Source organism: Xylocopa sonorina, chromosome 3, assembly GCF_050948175.1.
Source record: "Xylocopa sonorina isolate GNS202 chromosome 3, iyXylSono1_principal, whole genome shotgun sequence".
Lineage (NCBI taxonomy): Eukaryota > Metazoa > Arthropoda > Insecta > Hymenoptera > Apidae > Xylocopa > Xylocopa sonorina.
The window spans coordinates 7,626,441-7,643,178 of record NC_135195.1 but is presented as its reverse complement, the minus strand read 5'-3'; the positions used below and the strand labels follow the sequence as shown (position 1 = coordinate 7,643,178).

The window sequence follows — 16,738 nt, the reverse complement described above, 5'->3', positions numbered from 1 at the left end:
CGAGGGCCGGGGGTGCCATTCGGATTACACAACGCCCTGGACGTTCGTGCCGTTTCTATCGATAACGACGCCTGTATCTGTTGGAGATCCAAGTTTCCGACGTCGTGAAAATTATTCGAATTATAAACGGCGAAAGAGATGCATAAATTGTAGTCAGCGCGCGCTTGAGAACAGTTTCACCCCTTCCAGGCGAGATGTCTTCCTCTCTTCGTTCCGGTTGAAACTGGTACAAGAGACAAACGCGTGGCTGTCCAATGAAAAATGGCTCTATCTTTCGCCATTATACTAATGCGCACATATATGTTAGAACGGTTTCTCACTGGTGGTTACCAGGCGATATTATCGCGGTACCTTGGGCTCGGTGCAGACGAGTGCCTTTTGACACGCGAGCGTGCGTTTCCTTCCCTCCTGTTCAACAGAGAGTAAAAGAAGAACGTACAATTTCGCGTTCAAAAGACGCTCGTCTGAGTACGCTCTTAATAAGACTTGTATATATATGACGGGGTGTTTCAAAGCCCGTCGCTAACAACCAGTCCTCCTAAAATTCGACCAACTGTACACGCACCCGTGCATATTCCATATTAATTATGAACGGTCCCATCGCGATTAAACCGTACCCTAATGAAATACGCCGCTCAATTATTCACTACTTAAACGGGCGCAATTAATGCGCCGGACAATTTATCCCGCCTGGCTACGAGCTCCGTGAAAATTCAACGACCGAACGCTCCGCCAATCCTTTGTTAAAATACGCACCCTTGTATATTACGACTTATTAGCTACCCTCGTAAATAATTGCCGTTTCACCTGCGTCAGTAATTTCATACGTTCGAAGATAAAACGCGTGAAACGTAAATCTTTGAAAACCACATGCCTTGTTACGTCAGGCGGGTACCACAGTTTTCGCATTTTAATTCACGAACTCACTGACAAGCAGAACCCAATCAGTGGCGATAGTCCTCTCGACGCTTAATTTACACTGTTTGACACAAGGAAAAACAGCGGGAAAGGTTTCCGTTTCTCCCAGCGATCGCGACATCGACAGCAGATGGAATCGAACTCCTTTCCTTTGTACGCAATTCCCAACCCCTTGCCCTTTCTCGTTCCCGAATCGAGAAATCGGAAACCCCATTTTATCGCGTTCCTCCTCGACGCTACCGCGTCGCGTCGAGGCGAGACTATTTTCGCTTCACGACTTCTGGCCTGCGGAAAGCTCGTGTACGAGTTAATGTTATACGGTAACCAGACCGACGGGGAAATAACGTAGAAGTTAATCATTCCATTGTTTCGTCGTGGGAGAAAGAAACGCGGCGGGAAGTGGGAGGAGGGATCGGAATTAATCCCTATATAAACGCGGACAATGCCGCGCTTTTGTGGCTCGTTTAAATTGTTCAACATTTTTTTGAGGATTATCGAGGCATGGGAAGAGGATATTGCGATTAGGAGGCGTTTCTGGCGCGTGGGAAAGTCTGCATTTTGTTTGGAAAACATCATTGTTCGAGGGATAATGGAAAACCGTTGCGAGCGAAGTAGATTTTCAACGATTCCCGACTAGAACGGGTGCTTGACGAACGTGGAAAGTGATGCTTAGTCGCGAGTAAAATTGCCATCCATGCGGAACGTGCCAAATAACGGAGAGATAGTTCGGAATTTAAACAAAGTGTCTCCCACGAATCTTTGTGTAGAGTAGCGAAATTATTTCCGTGACTAGCTGAACAATATTTATCCTCCTTTCTGTCAAAGATAATTCGCGTAGAATATTCATCGAATTCAGCTAAATGTATACAGAAACGTTGAAAAGCCCGAAACGAAGCGTCTCTAAAGAGGGTCCCAACAAATAGCCCACCCCTCGCGCCACGAGCGTAAACGTCGCGGTGCGCAAATACTTTTCACAAAGGAGACGAACGGACCCGTGTTGGCCGGCGAAGAAATTAATTAACCATAAAACGCATAAACCGCAGTTACCTCGTTCACGCTGCAAAGCCCTCGGACAATGTTACTTCTCGTTATGTACACGTTCTTCCGCAACAGGGAACCGCAGACAATATTCTGGCCGGAAGGAGCCGTGAAAAAGTTCGCGCTCAGCTAATGAGCCAGCTGTCCGGCTGATTTTCTGGACGATTACAAAACGTTTTCAATTGCCCGTTGTTCAGTTTTATTCAATTAATGGATCTGACATTGAGGCGCGTAGGAGAAGAAATAGAAGGAAAAAGAAAGGGAAGAACGTTTCGTTTCGATGTTGAGGACAGGTCAGGAATTCTATTAAATGAAGACAAAGGTGGAAATTGGTATTCGCGGAAAACTGTGTTGGGTGTGTTAAGATTAGAAGGCTGCCACAGTGTTCTTCTCCCGTTCATTGGAGTATTGGCTAGTTAAGCTACTTAATCAGCTTGAACTTCGCGAGAAAACGTGAAAAGCTAATCGATGGCGGTAAAAAGCTTTCCGCGAAACATAGGAACGATCGCAATCGGGGTTATACGCGGGGTAACTTTCGATTTATCCAACGCGATCGTGAAAAAAATGTGCGAACGCGGGTCGCTGTTGATCCGGTCGAGTCCCAAAGCGCGGTGCTAGCTGGTGCTCGATTTAATGGTTGACGCTTTATTGGATTTCCGTGCAATTGCATTTTTTACTCCGATTTCGTTACTAACGATCGACCTTTTGCATCGATTCGTCCACTGGTCGGCCCTGTTCGTTTGCCTTCGAGGATCGATACAACCGGCGAACAAATGTCAGCAGAGTCAGCGTTATTAAATTGGACTCCCCTTTGCGATCTCGATTTTCTTACCCGTCGCCGCTTGTTTCTCGTTGATAAGCCTTTGCGACGCCTCGAACCGGTTGAAATTTCAAATTCTACGAGAAATCGTTCGTTTTAACTCCACCCAACGGTGGAGGTTCGTTCGCTTTGCTCGTAAATGTAAACAGGGGCGTGAGAAACGTTGCGGAAATGCGGAGAATATTTTCAGCGAATAGAGATATCGCTTCTGACCATTTTCGACGACTGTTCATCGTAGCATCGAGGAGAAATAATTTCTGCCCGATGGTACGAGGAAACGGTAAGAAACCTCGAACGCGGCGGAGATCGTAAAAACATCGACGAAGAAACAGTCTTACCTCCAGGAATTACGTTCCCAGCTCCTTTCTCCCCGTAGCCGAGTTCCGGCGGTATGGTCAGCTTCCTCTTTTCGCCCACGCACATATCCAACAGCCCCTGGTCCCAGCCTTTAATAACTTGGCCAACTCCCAGCTGGAATGCGAACGGCTGATCTCTGTCCAAGCTGTAACAGGCAAGAAACGGGCAACGTTTTAAATACCGTCCCATTCTGAACGAACCTAACAACGTTTCCTTTCGTCAAGATCGTTGTTTGATATATATAAATATTTAAAATAATCTCGTGATATTAGATTTATTCGACACAGCTCGATTTGTTGGCAACGAAATCGACTCGTACGATTTCTAACGATTTCGTAAGCTGATTTTTCATCTCGAAGACATTCGCGACAATTCGAAATTCTTTTTAGAGAGTCAATACTATCGCATCGATGAAGCGCTACCCCCGTTGAATTTCAAGGTTCCTCATCCCTGAAACTAGCGCGCTGCTGCCAGTCTGGCATTGATATTTCCCGTGGAAGAGGTCGCGTCGCCCAAGTGTCAATACGTCGTAGCCTCGTAAAGTCGGGTTCACGTATGCCAGCCGATCGTTTCTGGTGTGTCGGGGAGCGAAAATTGACAAGTTCGTCGGCTGATTGACACGCGAAGACGGAGAGAACGGGATCGAAACGCAGAGATCGCGCGAGCTCGAGGGAAATTCGTCGTGGAGAGATGCGAAGGGCAACGATGGTGAAATAAGTGGAGAATTGGGTGAGAGAGAGAGAGAAGCGAGAAAAATTAGGGAACCATTTATTCTTATATACCATTATTTTAAATTACCAACTTTGAAGATGTACGACGCAATATTTCTTCTATAAATATATAACAGAATATATCATAAATATTTCGAAAGTAGAATGCACTATCGCGAGTAAAGTGAATAAAATCACACACGTATCACGGAACAGCGTAAAGAAGAATATACAGCGAGAAACGAGGGAAACGAACGCAAAAGGAAGCGAACAGAAGAGGAGGGCAAACAAGCTGGCCCAAAGAAATTGAAACGGTGAATCTTTAAGAACACAGAACGAGAGGAGCACGCGCAGGACGACCAAGTTCGGAGTAAAAAGTGGCTGAGAACGTAGGGACACGTTCTCGGACTCGTTTGAGGCGTTCCGACGTGCGCTGCAACGGCGCTGAGCGCACACACGGATGCGGATCGAGTGCAACGAGCAACCATGCAACGCGCAGAATCTCAAACAGAGGTTACGTTGATATGCAGATACCACTTGCACGCGTATGCATCTAGACAACGCTACAAACGTATTCCTTCTCTTCTTCTTTCAACCCCTAGCCAGTGAAGAGAGAGAGAGAGAGAGAAAGAGACACACGTGGAAACCATTGGAAACAAGTGTCCAATTTTAGGTAAAATTAAAACGAAACGAAACTCGTCCACCTCGTTCGATCGTATCGGATTCGTACCGCGATTTCTCATTAAACGAAAGACCGAATCAAATGGAACATCCGTCCGCCATATAGACAGCCGAGAGATTAATCATTAGGTATATTCCACACGAAAGGCGAGGCTCGAAACGCCATCGATTCTTCTCGATACTTAATCCCGTCGCGAAATGAATTTTCTGATCCGCAAGCTTTACGATTCCACAAGATAGCTCCGTTTTTTTCCCCAGGTTATCACGTCCGTGATACTGGGGCTAAAGGGCGCGTTATGGTATCGTCGTCCCGGCTACGGGGATTCGTCATCCGAGTGGCGCTATATCGAGAAATGCCGTCGTTCCGTCGAGGACGACACGGCGTACGTCGTAAACGCCAATAGGACGAAATCGTGGGAGATAGGAGCCACTTGGACGTATTTCGAATGGGCTCGTGCACGGTGATATTTGTATCGCGTGAATTATAGGGCGCAGATACGGTGTCGGATAACAGTTTGGGCTTCGCTTAGGGTGCTTTATCGATTGCGATATTGAATCTTCTGTCAACTTTCTTATCTGATCCCAGTGTTATCGGTTTGATTAATTTCGATGGATTCCCAGCTTTGCGATTGTCCTATCGCGCTGCGAATTATTTAATGGTATTCGTTACTCGTGCGTCGGCACACCTCTTGACAGTGAAAGGAGCGCGACGATGATGCGAGATAAATCGACTTCGGGACAAACAATGGATAATGAAACGTGATTGATTATTGAAAGTTCGAGAGGCTGTTAGAGGGAAAATATTGAACGTGATCCCGGATGGAAATTGATGCGCTCACTTCGAGTAAAAAGGGGGTGGCGAAGAAAGAGTGGTTTGTACAAAGGAGCGCCGCAATTGTCCGTCTTTGGCGGTTCAAGGTCTGTTTCAGCAGCGTGGCTGGTAAGGTTTCTGAAAGGGTGAAAAATACCCCGTTGAAATATTAGCGACGTTTCGTTCTCGAACGAGTAGATTTCCACGTTAATTAACGCAAGTAGAATATGTTACGTATCTGAACAAAAGCTAGTATAAAATGATCAGACTTTCGAGAGCAGAACATGCCATTCGATGAAAAAGGGAGAATTTAACGATACAGAGTGCTCGTCCACGTTCAATTTAATTAAGATAGAAAATGATCCCTCTCGGTCAAAAGTATCGTTAAACTAACTTGATGTGACTTGCGAGAAAAATGTGCTGAATAACGGGTGACACATCATTGCCTTTATGGCAGTACGTTTGTCCAAACAGCGCAACAATATTTTATGGTAATATCGTCGTGAACTTAAGAGTTAAAAATTTATGTGCTCGTAAACAGGTGAGTATGTATTACGGCTTCCGTATCTGCCATCCCGTTTACATCCCAGCCACCCTCGACCCTGCTACCTCGTCATCATTGCTAATAATTCGCGAACCTGTTCTAATTGGAATTAATACGCGGGTGAAAATTGAAATTGAAACGTGCGTCGCGATAAAAATAATTAGAACCCTGTTTTACGCTTGCGAATCGATTCAACATCCGCAAGCTGTACGATTTCATTCGCGAAGCGACTTGTGCCATTTCACGAATCACCTATGTTTAATCTTGCGTGGCCCTTTCTACGCGCGAACAAACAGATTACACACTGGAGACGCAGTCGGTTAGAATTCTTCTGACCCGACTCGTTAGCCACTCGTATCGCGACAGCGTAGAATAATGTGACCCAAGTTTCGAGCATAATTATGTTGCGTAAGGGTAATTACACAGTGCCACGTAGGGAATTTCAAGTTCCCCGTTCTTTCGCGCGCGCACGCACACATTTCGTAACAGGGGTGCTCGCACAAACGACCACGAAAAGAATGCGCTTCCGTGGTTTCGTTGAAACCACCAGTAGGTATACGAGCTGTGTAAATGGATTATTTTATAAGCAACTTTCGTTGATAACTTTTTAAACAAGACAGTAATTGTTATTGTACAAGGGGAAACAGAATTTCGTGTAATTTTTATTGTGTATTGATCAAAAAGAAGGAAATAATTGGTATTATATTGTAGGAATTTTATATAAATTAACGTTGCAAGTTAATGGCGTGTAACTAGTTGGTTTAATGGTATGCAGATTTTATACGTTCTTCTTTGATGCACTTTTCCCTCTGATTTACACTCTATTCTGTTAGCAAATTATACAGTGTTCGCACTACCGGCGAAAAATTTTAATAATGACTGCGAAAATGTGAAGCTTTGAGTTTCACATGACTCGTAATAATTACATTTATTGTGGGTGCAAGAGAGTGACTAACAAACTTCGTATTTCGTGATACGTATAATAAATTAAGAAATTAACAAGGTATACCAAAAATATGATACTCGAATAATACATCGCTCGTTTTTCTGCAAAATATTTATAAATTATTTCCTAGTTCTTGCACGATCATTGTACAGCATTTTCTCAATAAACTTTGAGACGCGTTAAATTGATTTTGGCGTAGTCTGTCTGCGGGAAAACGCGGATTTAGTGGCGGACGTATTACGGGGAATCGAGTGACAAGCGCCTGCCTTACGACGTCAAGTGCTCGATATTTCGTTTAAAAGCTGGTAGAACAGACTTAATTAATTACCACGCGACGCGTTACCGTCGCGATTTATCGATTGCCATCTACTATTATTTTCCACGCGCGCCTGCCTCGAGAGCGCAGTTATATTCCGCGATGTAAAAATAGTAATTTCCCTCTCGCCTCTCGGTAATAAAATTGCCAAGCTATCGACATTCGCAGTGTCTCGTTTTAACGAATATTAACGAACTTGATAAACTGCGTCGCTGCTCGCGTTCCACTGATTTGCATCGTCCGAACTTCTGATTTACTGCTGTAAAACACCCCCCACTCTTTCATTAACGCGCGTATCCGTTACAATTAACGTTGTTTTTACTAAAAACGCGTATTAATACACTGTATCGCAGCACGTCATTGGACGGTCGTATTGCACGCGCCTAAATGCAGATTTACACATTCATTTGCCGTAACAAGGGGCGCGATAATTTCCCCGAAGAGCCCTCTTCGTTCGACCAAAATCTTGTTCCCAACTTCCTGTAATAAACATGAACCTAGCCGAAAGCACGTTATCGGTTACCGCTACCTCGAGGACCGGAAGCCAGCCCCAGAATCCGGCAACGGACGCCGCAGATTGAAGTACCCGCGACCGTGTTTAATTATTTCATTAACAGGTAACGTTTTACAGCCCCTCGAGCAGAGTAGAGCGCCCGCCACTTTATTACCGTGCCCCAGTAATTACTAGCTTTTACTATCCCGACAACGGGTCGCGCATCCGACGTCCAGCGTCGCGACGACTCCGTTGGCGCATCTCCCGGTTCCGTCGTTACTCGTCGCGTTTTACACGACGTTTCGACGGAATCGTCGAAACGCGATCAAACCGCGATTTAAAGAGACTGTCGCTCGTTGGAACGAAAGTCGAACGAGGCGAACAGCATTAAACGGAGTATTAAACACCGCGTTGAATAACGAATTCGTAAAGAGATCGGTGACGACGAACAGTGGATACAGCGCCGCTTGTAGTTCGTCTGAATTTGATAACTCGACGAGACGGTAATTAATTAATTACACGTGCCCTCTGAGGGAATAGCGGACGACAACCAAGGGATGAACGTGCCGCGCCAACGCGTTCCACGGCCGGTGGAAAAAAGGAGAACGAAAATAATGAAGCGGGGAAAAGAAAAGGGTTCGCGCGACAATGGGGCGGCGGTGAAAAGGGAAAGTCATAATGGGGTTGAGGAGGACGGCGGAAGGACACAATGAGACGGCTGAGAAAGGAAGAAACCGCGACGGAATCGCGGAAACGGTCAACCGCGTTCCAACTGGAAGCGAATGTCTAGAAACTAATTTCCATGACAATTTTTTCCTCTGTTTTTCTCTTTTTTTTCTTTTATTCATTTTTCGTTCATACCAAATTTTGTATCGACGACAAGGGACAGCGGCGACGTGGGGCAAAGTTCGTTTCGATTGGAACGGCCGATTGATTCGGTCGAATCGAGAGTAAAGTGTAAATTGAGCAATTCGAAACAAATTGATCAATGTAAAATAGAATTTGATCGAGCACGTCGATTGACTGGCAATGTACACGTGACAGTGGTTGTTTAAATTTTGTCGAGTCAATGGCATCATTCGACCAAAGTGAATCGTGTAATTTCGTCCGTAAGGGTATTAATATACATCGTATAGAGAGGCTTCGATAATGGTATTCATTTCTGTTAAACTATTTTGTTTAGCTTTACTCGCGCTCTGTATCGTTTGGCGCATCCCCTGTAAATGCACAAATAGCCGCGATATATTCATTAGCCCACGCGAATAATCGAATGACAGACTGAAACACGAGTAGACGGTGGAGTCAGGCTTCAGGTGCTGATCGAACGGTCGGGGTCCGACAAAAATGCGGCAGGTTTCGAGAATAATTGGAATTTTATACAAATACACGCGATTTAATTCATTCCGCTGGTTTATTGTTCTCCGACAAACAGCGCTTGTCGAGATTCGCTCATTAAAAAAAGAAAAGGAAAAAAAACAAATAAAGGCTGGAGATGAGCGAGAGCGAAGAAAATGAAAAACACAACGATTCATCCGCGCGCCTAGACGGGGGATGGAAAATGTGTTAACGAATCCTAAAAGGCTTTTCTCTGCCCGGCGAATGTAATTGGGACTCTGCGGATCATCCGCATCGCCGTGCAAATAACGCGCGCGTAACGAATTTGTGTATTTAACGTAAAAACTGTCGATATCCGCGCAAATAAATGTCCCGAATTACACGAACATTGAGAGATTCACGATTTCAGACGCATCCACTGCATCGCGGGAAGATATACGGCGAGATAAATGTTGAAACACCGCCGATACTCTTAATTAATATAAACACTTGCAATAGCGTTGTTCCTTCTAATTCATCTGAACGTTCTTCGAGCATGAATTGCGTGAACGAAAAGGAATGGTCCTCTGCCACGCTTTCGAGCGAGATTCACATCCCTCGAACATACTCTTGCATCGAGATACAGAAACCGATCGCAATTTACGTCTATCAAAACAGTAGCGTAGCGTAATGCACGCAAGAACAAGAACACGTCCGCGCATTATACGGACTCGAGTTTCATCAGCGAGGAGCGAACGGCCGAGAGGGATGAGAAGGGTGGAAAAAGGCGAGACACGTCCAAGGCACTGACGTGCAACGAATGAACATCCTTTTTGCGGAACCAAGAACCAGACAACGCAAAAGTTACGCAAGAGGGGAGCGAATAGAGACCAAGAAGAAAGAAATAATTGCTCAGGGACGGTTGACCGTGGAAGAAGTAGAGGGGAAGAAAAAAAAATAGAGCTAAGAAAAACTTGAAGGGAGTAACCCATGACGAGGTCCATCGTTCAGTCTCGAATGTCCTTTACGTACGTGTCCTGGCGGACGGCAAACTTTTACAGCGTATCGTGGCGTGCTCTTTAAACATTCAAATGCGAGCACCGTTAGCAGCTGCTATACGTGGATATTGCCAGTTATGGCAGCCCTCTGTCCAAGGGCACGGGTCCTACGAGACGCTCGATGTTTTTCATGGAGGCGTTGCGAAACTTTCGAAACTGCCGTTTCCCGATGCTCTCCTCTGGGAGCCAGCGTCACGCGTGCTGCACGGATCGATGTTAATAATTGATATCGTTAGATTAGACGCGTTGCAATGAAATTACAGCGGCGGTGGTCGGATCAGGGAGGCGTTTTTAGGGGTAGGCGCGGGAATTAGTTTTCTAGCGGTTCTTATGATCTATGCGAGGGTATAAATTGATGTTTATGCTCTCGAGGAACTTGTTATTGTATTACACTTTATGGTGTACATTAGCTGTTTAAATATGAATTGTGGGCAGAGGGTGATCTGTTAATTACGACCTGGGTAAATTCTTATCTCAGCTTCCTTATTTTCTTGCGGCGGGGGGGTGAAGAAGTTTTTACGTGGCTTGTTTTCTTATCAAGTTGTGGAGAAAATGCGCAATGGATGTGTACAGAGATTGAAAACAACAATGATTGTTTGTGGAATAGTACGATCATGTCTGCATGAGATTTATTGAAATCACAGAGAGCGATGTCTAGTAGAACTGGAACGATTTTAGCTATCTGTTTCGTTTCCGTTAAATGGGGAACAACAAATTGAAGACTTCAGAACGACAATACCCCGCGTTGCGAGGGTAGAACAATGCACAGAGAAGATGAAATCTTTCATTTCCATTTGGAATGTGTATAACTTAAATTAGCTTCGAATCTGTTTCTCGATTCTCAAAGCTTCTTCGTAAAACGGCATTGAGAGCAGCGACCAAGAATTGTTCTCGACGAATCCGTAAATCGCGACACGTTCTCGCTATTCGAATACGTCGCGAAGATTGATAAGAACCGGGGGGAGGGAAATAAGAGACAACGTTCGCGGAAAATAAATTTGCGGTGGCTGAACGCGATGCGACAGCGAGACGACTCGGTAAATAATAGCGTCGTTAACGATGGGAATGGTATATTTTAAAAAACGTCGATACGCTCGACCCGATCCTCCTCTCGTACACCTGTAAACTCGTTTTCCCCTCTTTAATTAGAATCGTTCGTGTCTGCGAGTGACATCGACGAGATTAACAGCGCGGGGATGTTTATGGTGCAACGTGCCATTCATCGCCGCTCTCGATACACTTCTGCAGGAAAAATATCAGTCAGAGATAATTGGGATCGATCTGTTCGCGCTTTTTTTTTCTATCTCTACGTGTGCAATTCTGATCACCTTTTATTGCTCGCATTTATACGTTTGCCATAGAAAACTTTTGTTACACGTCCGCTGGTAATGGCTGGCTGTCGAATCAGAACGGAGACTGAAGTGAGACATTTGTAAATCGATGTTACGATTTGTGATATTAAAAAACTACAATGTGTCAAAACTAACGTTATTTGTTGAAAATTTGTTTCAACGAGATCAGTTCGAGGCTGAATTAACGAAAATATGAGTGAAAAAATCTGAAACGTACTTAATTGAAAGACTGCTATTCGAACAAGACATTCTACTTAAAGGTATTGGTATTGTATGAATCCGTGAGTTTCGACGTAAGATAATTATTTTCCGCGACAGACTCAGTGTTCCATTTCAAGGGTATGGAATTCTTACGCTGGCACAAAACCATCTTCAAATTACAACGAGAAACAATGTCGTGGAACCTTCGAGTAACCGCAACGTGGTATTCGTTAAACACAAACACAGCCACGGCGGGGTTTCAAACAAATTTCGCACGTCCACGGATGGTTGCGCGGCCGCGGCACGAAAGCGCATACGTTTCATTCCGCGCGGCGAATTCATTTCGCTCGAAATCCCGGGCACAATGAGGCCTCTCCGCAGCGGCGGCGCCGCCATTAATTTCGCGATTAAAAAACTGACGAATTTCCAGACGAAGCCGGTGAAGAGGGAGCCGAAACAATGTCGCGCGGCGAGATATTGGGATAGGAGCAACGGCGAACGGGTTGCAAGCCGCGCGAGCTCGCATTTGCATGCGCTCGCGAGCAGCTGGACCGCGTTGCTGGCCCAGAAAAACCATAAATCGTTTCGTGCGCGGTCGAAGGAGGAGGAGCGTCTGGCAAAAGTGGAATGGAAGAGTAAACGCGGAAGAGAACGACGGCCGAGCCTGGTGATATAATTCACAGAAGGTGTTTTTGCTTTTGGACGCGCATCGTCGGCGTGTGAAACTGTCCGGTCCTCTGCGAGGGTTCGCTGGCTTCTGCGGTGCCAAGCTCTAACGCGTATGTGTTTCTATACGCGCATTATGGAAACTGTATACGTGGTGACAAATGTTTTTCACTTCTTGTTTGCAAAACAATTCTTCTTCCGTGTTCATTGTTACGCGGCGCGTTATTCCTCAGCTGCACATTTGCGACAACGCGGCAAAACGAACGTTGTTAAGCGAAATTTATCCGACTGGAATGGATAATTGGATGGATAACTGTAATAAGAATAATGAAAGCTGTTGAAGTATTTTTCTTCCAAATGGATTCAGCGTTGCTTTTTTCTTTCACAACGGATCGCTCTCTATATTCGTTGATGGAAACAGAAAGAGCATCGAAGACTAAATAAATAAACATTAAGTTGTGATACGTTTAAAATGAGTATTGATGGACCTTTGTTTGGAAAGACTCGAGAGTGATTGACCATCGGTACTGGCAGACGCGTGTACTTTTTCTCTACTCTATAGGTATCTCTGAAAGAAATATATTGAAACAATTCCGTGCAGATACAGTAATATTTACAGACTACTAAAACCGCTCGAGGATCACCGCTGTGATATAAATTTTACAGTTGAATACGCGTGGTCGCACTTTACTCAAGCTCAAAGTTAGTTTACAACCCTTTTATTATCCACTCTTGTGCATGTACCTCCACCCTGTCGTCCGTTACGCAAAATTAAGAGAAAGAAAAAGAAATTACTGACCAAACCGAAGTCAGAGAGGCGCGAGGGAGGGCGAGAAAAAGGAATTCCTCTAAAATAAACAAAATATAGTATCGCGAAATAGGTGCCTTAGAGTGGATGAAGCCCGATGAGAAATAAAAGGAAAAAGTCACACTGTCAAAGAATCCACTTCTCGTAGCATGTCCGTTAGACGCACTTCGACTATCCTTGTTAACATATCAAAGAGTCCGCGGCGATATTTAAATTTATTCCTCCCACCACGCCCGTTTACGGTATACAGTTCCCTTTCGATGCTCTTACGTATCGAAAGCATGCTACAAGCACCCAACTGGCTGGCCCCGGATATTCATGGAACGATGGCTGGGACGTTCGAGCTTTTCATAAAGAGCCAACTGGCTTCGCCGTGTTTCAGCCGAAAGCTCGTTTCTCTCGCGAAATCCAGCCCCGGCCACGCCATCGCGCGGCGCATCGTGCAGGGGTGCGCGCGGATCGGCTGAAACGGACCAGGTGGATTTCCCATTGTCCTCGAGCGTATGATAGATTGGCTGGAAACGAGGGCAAGTGTTCGATCCCCGTGCGCGTTCCCTTTTACCCCGCCGCGCCTGGATAAAGTGCCTCGCGTATCTTCGAAATATTTTTAAACCCGGAACAGCGCACCCCGTTCTCTTCTTTTTTTTCTCTTTTTTTCTCTCTCTCTCTCTCTCTACCCTTTCCCGTATCAACGTTCAATAGCGAACGTTGCAGAGAGGAAGTTCTATTTACCGTCGATGGTGAAGATGCGATGCGTGTATCTGGTTTGTGCCGCGGCTCTAACTGTTACCGATTGGCGGAAGAGGACGGTTCTTTCGTTGCAATTTTGTTTGGTAGACTGTTTTTCAGATATAAAATAAAAATGTGTAAAATATAATTAAGAACCGCATATTCGGATTGGACGAAAATAGTCTTCGATCACCAATCGATTCGACGTTCTCCAGCACCCGCGGCTTAATACAAATTAAAATATTTTCGAATCGGAAAAAAGAGGAAACGGTAGGTGGAAATGGAGTTAGCCACTCAATTGTTCTAAATCATCATTGACGGATTCTTAAATTTGATCCCATGAAACACTGTGCCACGAGTATCCCCCTTTTTCCAATGGAATCCTACGTTCTAGAAAGTACAAATTATTTTCAAGCAGCAACCGCAACGCCCACGCGATGATTCGTCTCGTCGGACGCGAATGAAAATTGAACGGGTGTAAAAGTTCAGCGCAACTTCTGTCGCGCATATTTGTGCAGCGCGCAGAAATTGCATTTCCGTCGGTCGTCAATTACCGCCGGAACGAGTTCGAAGTTGTAAAAGCTTCGGAATAGTCACCAGGGCTGAGGTGGTGTAACGAAATAAAGGTGAATAATTAACGCCAGCTGGCGTCATTCAACGTAAGTTAAACAGGTTATATCGCTTACACCCGTGGGCGTTGTTACGTCATTTACAGCGCACACCCCAGCGTTGGTTTCCTTCAAGGCACTGCTTCCACCCTCTTGCCTCTTAGTCGTTCGCGGCAAGGAACGACTGCAAGTGCTGGAACGTGCCTTCTCTCATTAAATATCGGGTGTAGACGCTTTCTTTAATATCGTAAAAATTAATTAAGAAGTGACTGAAGAAACATGCAAGTCTGACACGATGTGCTTCGATTTGAACGCGTTTGTAACTCCACAAATTTTCAACAAATCATCTATATAAGAACCGTTCTTGTCACGTAACGATCTACTCTTTCTTTCACCACGAAAAATCCTAAAGTACATTAAACAAAGATGAAAAGCAAAAAAGTTATCAGTAACTCAAATAAGAAAGTTGGAACACGTACAAAAGCCAACGCGTTGCTGCATCATTTTTAACGCCCACTTCACAACGTCGACTTCCTTCGAGGGACTGTGTTCCCAGCCAGGCTCGCGACAAGAAACGACCGGCAGCCGAGGAATTTACTGCGCCGTTAAATGTCGCGCGCAATACGGACCGACCAATAACGGCTCGCGGCGCGGGCCATCAAGCTTTCCGCCGCGGAAACTTCAAAAATATTCTACGCGCGCTGACGGTTTGAGACATCTCAACTGTTAACGTTGAACGCCCGTAAATTCCCTCGACCGTGTAATATCGCGTTACCGCTTAACGTTCGAGAGCACCCTGGTGCGACGCGACGCGACGCGACGCGGCGCGCCGCCACCCCGTTTCGATTAAAATTCTGATTCCGTTGCGAGGCGTCGTTGCGTTTCACACGATTAGAATAATGACTACGGTTTACGGGTGGGGCTCGCAGGATTGCATTCGAACGGCGATGGCGAACGACGGTGGGCTGCGGAATATTTCGTGCCCGATTAGTATGGTTTACGCGGAGGATCTGCAGTGCTGGCGGCTGGTGGCTCATTTTCATGCCGAAATCGGTATCTTTTATTTTATTACTCGCGTGTTTCGGTATAAAATGTGGGTACAGCGTGGCGTGGAATAATTTTTAGATAAACGGGACGTCGTCTAAACGAATGATCGGTACGAGGGCCGGAAGAGTACAGAATAACATTTACTTTGAATCGATAGAAGAGATTTGTTCCGATCCGCTGAATGTATTCGTTTCTACGAATATCAGATTAATTGCAGCGTACAGGAAACACTTGGCAAAGAAATAATTTGCGATTCCATTAGCCGGGGTTCGTGGAAGTTCTCAAATAATTCCAGATTTTCTTGAAATCGTAACGATCGCGCCGGAATCGATTCCCTCTCGGTACCAGCGACTATAGAGTCAAACGGCTAAGTAGTTCTCCCGGAGAGTCCACTAAAACGCGTCCCTCCTATTCCCGTCTCGACGGATACTCCCTTTATTCCTTCCCAAAGAACGTCTCTGTTGAGTAAAATCAGCGCGGAATTAAGTTCCCCGTAATTTCGAGACGAATGGATTTGCTCGTAGTGAGTAAGACGTCTCCATTCGAATCAATAATAAATCGCAGTAAGAACATCGACCGCCCCTCCGCGACATTATAACGATCGCCTTCGAGGAAACGTCCCTCTCGAGACCGCCGTAAACATCCCGACTTCTTTTAATACTCCTTAATCGCGGAAAGTCGCCGGAAGCTCTTCAACAGAGCCGTTCCTCGATCATTTCTCCGAGCGTTTCTCTCAAAGGCGACGGAGCCATCAAGAACTCCTTTCAGAGGGCGGAGGGGAGGGCGAAGCGGCGTGGAAATCCGTTCCAGGCTGTGAGAGACAATCCGCGTCGGAAAATTTTCAAGACTCACTTAACCCGGAACACGCTGATGGTGCTTATGCTTATACCTGCCCCAATTGTTGCGATGTTAATGTTTGCAGAAAAAAAAAACGTTGAACGCAGTGGGTAACGACGATGCGAGAGCTTTCAAAGTTCGGCTGCCGTGGCGTAAAAGCCAAACAGGGATGCGATGCATCGCCAACATGGCGCAAAGGGAAAAGGGAAGAGAGAGGGAGAGAGGAGAAGAGAAATAGAGGCGAGGGTTGCGTAACTTATCAAATTTTCCGGTAATTAGGTTGAAAATAGCTCTCGTTCGGCGCGCACCGGAATACGGTTTGACATTTTGACCCGGATGAATAATTCCTTCGATTCCCTCGACGCGTCGAACAAATTGCTAGTCCGGATTTAAAATGTCCCGTTGTGTATCGCCCGGCGAACGTCACGCCCGTACTTCTCGATCAATAAAGAGAGAAAAAAACAACAATCGCTGCTCGCCGTGC

General features: G+C 45.5%; 2 protein-coding genes across 3 annotated transcripts in view; both read right to left on the bottom strand.

The window, feature by feature from the left end:
• Window positions 1-16,738, bottom strand: part of LOC143422093 (RISC-loading complex subunit TARBP2) — a 373,185-nt gene that overhangs the window by 262,083 nt on the left and 94,364 nt on the right. The window lies entirely within an intron of this gene.
• The window catches only part of Fkbp14 (peptidyl-prolyl cis-trans isomerase Fkb14), a 97,224-nt gene that overhangs the window by 4,717 nt on the left and 75,769 nt on the right, over window positions 1-16,738 (bottom strand). For both annotated transcript variants that reach the window (XM_076892505.1, XM_076892506.1), the window contains exon 2: window positions 3,115-3,278. In XM_076892505.1, coding sequence (XP_076748620.1) covers window positions 3,115-3,278 — 164 coding nt within the window. The remainder of the gene's footprint in view (window positions 1-3,114; window positions 3,279-16,738) is intronic.